Source organism: Engraulis encrasicolus, chromosome 7 (genome assembly GCF_034702125.1).
Source record: "Engraulis encrasicolus isolate BLACKSEA-1 chromosome 7, IST_EnEncr_1.0, whole genome shotgun sequence".
In the NCBI taxonomy this organism is placed as follows: domain Eukaryota; kingdom Metazoa; phylum Chordata; class Actinopteri; order Clupeiformes; family Engraulidae; genus Engraulis; species Engraulis encrasicolus.
In genome coordinates this window covers 9,341,114-9,348,613 of record NC_085863.1, presented here as the reverse complement: position 1 = coordinate 9,348,613, position 7,500 = coordinate 9,341,114, and the positions used below count along the sequence as shown (strand labels likewise).

General features: G+C 45.6%; 1 protein-coding gene across 1 annotated transcript in view; it reads right to left on the bottom strand.

The window, feature by feature from the left end:
- mtus2a (microtubule associated tumor suppressor candidate 2a) overlaps window positions 1-7,500 on the bottom strand; it is a 60,597-nt gene that overhangs the window by 37,805 nt on the left and 15,292 nt on the right. Inside the window, exon 6 of the mRNA XM_063204211.1 lies at window positions 1,483-1,711. Within this exon, the coding sequence (XP_063060281.1) occupies window positions 1,483-1,711 (229 nt within the window). The remainder of the gene's footprint in view (window positions 1-1,482; window positions 1,712-7,500) is intronic.

The window sequence follows — 7,500 nt, the reverse complement described above, 5'->3', positions numbered from 1 at the left end:
TGTGTGTGTGTGTGTGTGTGTGTGTGTGTGTGTGTGTGTGTGTGTGTGTGTGTGTGTGTGTGTGTGTGTGTGTGTGTGTGTGTGTGTGTGTGTGTGTGTGTGTGTGTGTGTGTGTGTGTGTGTGTGTGTGTGTCAAGTGTATGTCCACGTGAGTATGTGTGTATGTGTAGGATGAGCTTTGGACGCTTCAGGCAGTGAAATAGGGGCACAGGGGAACACGTCTCTTTGCTGTGCCCAACTGGGCTTTTCTGAGGCTGCTCTGAGTGTGAAAAAGCAGAGAGTGGGAAAAAAGCAGAGGTACCCCCACCCACACCACTGAATGTTTTTTGTATCAATATTGCTAATTTAGACCTCTATGAGCCAATTGACTCGTTCAATTTAAATGACAAAACAGTCACCTTTTGACATGCAGCCTGTAACGAGACTGCACTTGCTTGTCTGCAATCTTGTTCCCAGTGTTGTTGCTCATAAGTAGCAGTAATAATGCCGTGTACAGACCAGGAGCGAACGGAGCGAACAAAGCGACGGAAGTCATTATTTCTCAATGGAGGGCGCGCGACCTGCGCTACCAAAGCGAATTCGCCAGGAGCGAAGCTTCTTGCGCGACCAGAGCGAATTTTGACAATTAAACTAAATCTAATCGCAGGCGAATTCACTCTGACGCTGTTAGGTGAAAACCAATCGGAACGTTCATATCTCCGAATGTCCCAGGCCGTCAAGCCAGAGCCGTTATGTGATTAGCTGAATCAAACATGTCAATGCTGCGTCTGGAGCGAATACAGCGAATTCAAAGCGAAACTTCTTCTGCTACCCACGCTACCAGGCAGCGTAGTTCGCTCTTGGTCTGGACACGGCATAGCTGGCCGAATTGTGGGACTGATTGATCAAACGTGATGTTTATGTTTGTGTACATAAAACTACCATATATCAATGTGACTTCTCTCAACTTTTCAGACAGACCACCAGTGGAGGCTTCTGGCATGAGTGGTTTCTATGCTTGTGGTGTGACCCTTGAGATAGGAGAGGGGGTTATTATTGGCAGAAAAAAGAAAAGGGAGGGAAGTGTAAGAAGAAGAAGAAGAAGAAGAAGAAGAAGAAGAAGAAGAAGAAGAAGAAGAAGAAGAAGAAGAAGAAGAAGAAGAAGAAGAAGTTTGAGATGCAGAGGAGACACAGGGAGATGTTTTAGCCATGGGGGGGGGTAAAAGATTTGCTGGGTTTAAAGGAAAAGAAGGAGAGAAATGCTTATGGAAAGCTATTCAGCTGGGGTCACCGTGTGTGCTTTCCCAAGACACAGAGAAAAACAAAGAGAGAATGAGAGAAAGAGAAATAGAGAGAGAATGAGCAAAATATGCTCATAGGAGGGCAGGTTTGCGGGCGTCGTTGTGTGGGCTCTCCCGAGAGAGACATAGCAGAGAAACAGAGACAGAGAGAGAGAGTGAGAGGGTGAGGTGGGGTGGGGTGGGGGGAGAAATAAAAAGGTGCTTACGGAAGGCAGGTTTGCAGGGGTCACTCCGGGCGCTCTCCCCTGAGTGGGTGCTGGAGACCGAGGAGACGCTGGAGCTCCGCACGAAGCCGAAGGCGGTGAGGCGGGAGGGGGGCAGGCGGGAGGAGTAGCCGGGGGGGCGCAGGCCGGACAGGGAGGGCTTAGGCAGCAGGGACTTGGGGCTCACCAGCCCTGCCGAAGAAGCCTTCTTGGCATCAGCCTGGGATCCTGGGTGGGGAGGGGGAGAGGAGGCAGGAGAGGAGAAAGCACACTACCAGTTCAGCCAAACTACTCTATTTGCAGCAGGGTTTGCATTGGATAGAGCTTTGTTTGCAAAATGTCTTATACAGTACATATCTTAATTGGAACATATTTTGGGCATTGCATTGCAAAATGCAATTCAAAAATGCTCGTTTTAAAAGTATGTTCTCAAAATATTTGAATGGCAAGAATTTACATAAAGATGAAAGAATGGCTGAACATTCATTTTCAATAATAAAATGCTAAAGTCAAAAATGGCATTTAAGTACATTTGCAACAGAACTCTTCATTTATTGTGAGAGGACAGCGAAGAGAGCAACAGCAGTGGAACAGCAGTGACAGCAGTGGGAGAGAGAGAGATGGGGATGGGGTGGAAAATTACCCTGGCCAGGGGTCCGTTTCTAGATTCTTGTCGTTGCTAACCGTCTGAAGACCGTTTTAAGACTGTCTTAAGACCGTCTTACCGTTCCCTTTGATTTAGTGGTGAGCGTCGCTGTCGAGAGAGAGTTGAGTCGCTCGTACGAAGGACTTTGCTAACGTCGTTAGCAAAGACGCTTTCGAGATATGGACCCCAGAGCCGAAACTGAGTCCATAAATAACGTACAGTATGGGCCATATATGGGCCTTTATGTTTGCGACAGGACAGTTGCGACAGACAGGAAGCAAGTAGGGAGAGAGAGAGAGATGGGGAAGGGTCGGCGACCCGGGCCGGAATCAAATCCGGGTCGCCAGTGTAACAGTGCAGTGCCCTACCGCTTGGGCCATGGCAGAGCCAAAACGGAGGTGGTCTAGGTCTACTCTAGGTCTATACCAAACCCCTCCTTATGCATTATGGGTAATTAAAGGGACACTGTACAGGATTTTTTGTTGTTTATTTCCAGAATCCATGCTACCCATTCACTAATGTTACCTTTTTCATGAATATTTACCACCACCATCAAATTCAAAGTGTTCATTATGACTGGAAAAATTACACTTTTCATACATGAAAAGGGGGATCTTCTCCATGGTCCACCATTTTGAATTTCCAGAAATAGCCAGTTTTAGCTGCAAAACTGACAGTACTTGGGCCATACTAGAAAATATGAGTTTATTACTTAGTAAACTTTCATGAAAAGATCAAATTTGGCAATAGGCGACACAGTTTCAATGAGCAGCATAGTTGCAGTACCTTTTTTGACCATTTCCTGCACAGTGTCCCTTTAAGGTAGGCCGCTAAACAGTGATAAGGACATGCAAGTCTTACATCAGTTTACTTCGTTTGTCAATGTGAAAGCAGACCACACAGCAGTGTACAGGGAACATGCTTCAGGAGCAATTTCACTGCCTCTGAAGTGCTCTTGCAGTAGTCTTTCAAGCTAGCTTTAGTGATATAACTGCATATAGAAAACATGGTTGATCTAAGCGCGGTGTGCTTGAAAACCTCAAAATCATACCTACAGTACTGTAAACTCGTGCAAAAACATTTTCACACCAGCAATTAAAGCATGGACACTTTGCATGTAGAAATTCATTACGTGTACATGTAAGTAGTAGCCGTATATCATCATAAAAAGTAGGTTAATGTCATCACAGAACATGCTAGAATGAGAGCTACTCTAGCCTGTACATGCAATTTTTCAGTGTAAGTGCAGTTTCATAGCTGCTGAGTCATGGAGAGCAGGGGTGAATTTCTCAAAACCAAAGTTGCTTACTACATTAGCTACTTTGTTGTTTTCAATGCATTTTCCCATTGGCAACTACCGAAGTTGCTAACAGGCTAACAACTTCTCTTTTGAGAAACTCACCCAAGGAAAGATGGAGGTGAAGGTGCAATCCCTACAGTCCCCCAGTCAAACTGGGCTGAAAACACACACACGAACACACACACACACACATGAACACACACACACACACACACACACACACACACACACACACACACACACACACACACACACACACACACACACACACACACACACACACACACACACACACACACACACACACACACACACACAGGGCCGGATTAAGATCGCCTAGGGCCCCTAGGCTACAGATGTCTGTGGGCCCCACCGGAAGGTACATTTCCGACAAATTGACATTGATAGTGTCATAATTATGACCTAGGAATTAAGGATAATATATCTAACAACTGTGCTAAACAGATTCATTGTTCAATACTGCATTCTGTCACCATTCTGCAATATTTCACTTGTGGCCAATCAGGGGCCCCTAGGCTACAGCCATACCTAGCCTGTGCATTAATCCGGCCCTGCACACACACACACTGGCCCTGCACACACACACACACACACTGGCCCTGCACACACACACACACACTGGCCCTGCACACACACACTGCGCTGAACTCCCATAGTCTGGACTCCCATGGCTCCGCTACCAGCACTGCAACCCAGTGGGACACACACACACACACGCACGCACACACACACACACACGCACGCACACGCACACACACACACGCACACACACAGCACGGACGCACACACACACACACACACACACACACACACACACACACACACGGCACTAGGCTAAGAATAGAAAGTGCACAATAGCTCTAACGGCCTCCTGCTGCTAAGAGCATTTGCACCGCCTGTTCTCCACGCACACCCGTTCAAACGCACCCGCACCGCACGCACTGGCACACATGCACACGCACGCAAGCAAGCACGCACAGGCACACGCACACACACGTGCAGTACACACACATGTACACACACACACACACACACACACACACACACACACACACACACACACACACACACACACACACACACACACACACACACACACACACACACACACACACACACACACACACACACACACCATGACCTCCTTCTGCCTTTGTTCCTCCCCACAGGTCAGATTAAATATATGCACCATAATGAAGCTGATTTCACCTTGTATGCCCTGGGTAAAAATACCTTGATGCCCTGGTAGATTATGAGCCATACATACTGTACTCACTTGACAGAATGCAACAGAAAATGTTCATGGCATTGACAAAATGTTTATGACGTATCCATGACTGTGTTATGGTAATGCCACATCCAAAAGTAGGCTTAAATAAAAGTTAGCTGCCGATGCTGGAATGGACAGTTGACTTGGAATGTAACTTACTGACATTTTTTGGGAATTACATGCAAGAAAATGTAACTGTATGGCTGGGTATGGTTCATTTAAAGCACCATGTCATAACATGAAAATTGGATGGAATTTATTCGGACCTCAATATTTGTCTCATTTTCACCTTCAGGCTCTATCTGTTAGTCCCGTCAGCCCACATGTTTTAGAGAGAAAATCACTACCCAAAGGACAACTACTGTAATGCAGATCCAACATTTACAAATGTAATAACTAGTACGTCAACTTTAGTCAAATTAAATGTTTCTGTCAGAATTGGGGGCTGAGCATCTAGGCCTATATGCTTGCAGAGGTGACCATTGCCAAATGCAGCATTTTATTACCATTCACATCAAGCAATAAAATGGTACATAAAATAGCAATGGTGTAATGCTCATTAACGTTTGTCACCTTAACAAACCACTCAAGTGGAACAAGCTGCATGCCATGAATATTGTTAATTCCAGAAATTGATTACAATTAGTGTGTAGTCATTGAGGTTAATGTACAGGGCTATTTGCCGTTGCACTAAATGAATGTGTCTCATTCTGCATTGCATGTTATGTTGCATTTTTGCAGTTTATTTATAGCTGCGGTAACTGTTTTAGGATCTCAGTGCAATATACAGTACGGTGTTTCACAAGCAGCAGTATAAATGACTGATATTCTACTGTAGTTTTCCACAGTAATATATTATCTGGCATATTTGGCTCCTGTGTTATGAACGCTCTCAGTCACGCCTGCAAAGCGCCACATGATTAGATTTGGGAGCAGGAGTTGACACACAACGGTTGCGCGCACACATGCGCGCACAAACACATACACACATGCACGCAAAAACACACACACACACACACACACACACACACACACACACACACACACACACACACACACACACACACACACACACACACACACACACACACACACACACACACACACACACTTGTGTTTGGCTAGCATTTGCATTCACACTCACACTCTCTTTCTTCACTCTCAGACTCACACTCTCTTTCACACACACACACACACACACACACACACACACACACACACACACACACACACACACACACACACACACACACACACACACACACACACACACACACACACACACACACACACACACACACAAACACACACATATGCGCGTGCGCAGGCAGGCAGCAGAGACCGAGGATATGAAAGAAAGGGAAGAGATGAAATAAAGTGTGATGACGTGCGCCATGTTTCACAGTTGGGGAGGGAGGGGGGCTTCTATCTATCTCTCACCCTCCATGCTTCTCTCTCTCTCTCTATCCTGCCCTCTCTCTGTGTCTCTCACCCTCTATCCCCCTCTCTCCCTCGACCATCTCTGTCACTGTCTCTCACACCCTCCATCCCTTCCCCTCCCCTCTTTTTCCACCTCGTACTCTTTCTCATCCTCTCTTCTCTCTTTCTTCTTCCTCTCTGATGCCAGGCTGCCATGCCAGCCTCAGTCACCAGGCACTACATGTAGGCTCCAGCCAGGCGCGGAGTGGCCGTCGGGAGATCGGGGACTTGTCCCGGTGGGCTGCGGCCGTGAAATGTAATATTGCGGCTGCACCGCGTCCATTGCCGGCCCTGAAGTATAGATATTTTTCATATGAGCACTGAGCTCCCACTTTCCTCTTCCCTGCATTACATCTCAGCTGACTAGCCAGTATTTATACCGTATACCAGACGGAAATACCTCACTGACGGTGTCAAACAGTAAATTGGCCACACCCCTTCTCTACTGATAATTTTCATACACCGTAGATCGCGGAAGTTTACAAGATCTTAGTAACACAGTTTCGTTTTCAGTATCTGAAGAACCTGTGATATGTATATTGGTTACCAAAGGATGGAAATATTAATAAATTATGATTTATTTTCCGATTTCCACACGACTGTTACAGTTTACAGTCTTTCCAGTCCAGATTCACTTGCTCTGTGGTTATTGACTTGGGTTACGAACAGACTCCACCAAGTGGTAAGGAAGAGAACTGCACCTAACAGAAGCAATGGGTTTTGTTTTGATTTGTTAGACCTACCAGTATATCTCCTTATAGTCGAAATAATATTATTATCATACATATATTTATATGTGGTACATTAAGGATGTAGCCTATGTCTGAAGAAATGGAACAAAATAATTACCACACAAGATTCTGATGTGACCAGTGCTGGGTGTGTAGGCTAAGCTGTGGATTAAAGTAGAGTGATTGCAAGAAACAAAGACATTTGCTGCGACGAAGACAGCGTTTTAAGGTAGGCCTACACCGTTTGGTTATACATTTTGTTGACTTATGGTTGTGGTTTGAAGTAGCTAGGTTTGGCTTATTTGCTGCATGGTGGGTCTATTGCACAATGTAGACAGACTTTTTGTAAGCTATAGGCTACTATACTATATTTTGTAAGCCTACTCTTCTAAAAATCCCCACACTCAAAACTTTGTGCCCATGCTCATCCTGTCTTCCTTAAACGATATTTCAATTTCAAACTGTCAAAATGACAGAGTGCACATTTGCATGGAACAGTAGCGTGATGTAGCCTAACCTAGTAGGCCTGTGAATGCTTTGGACTGTGATGATGGCTCCAGTGGTGTAGTC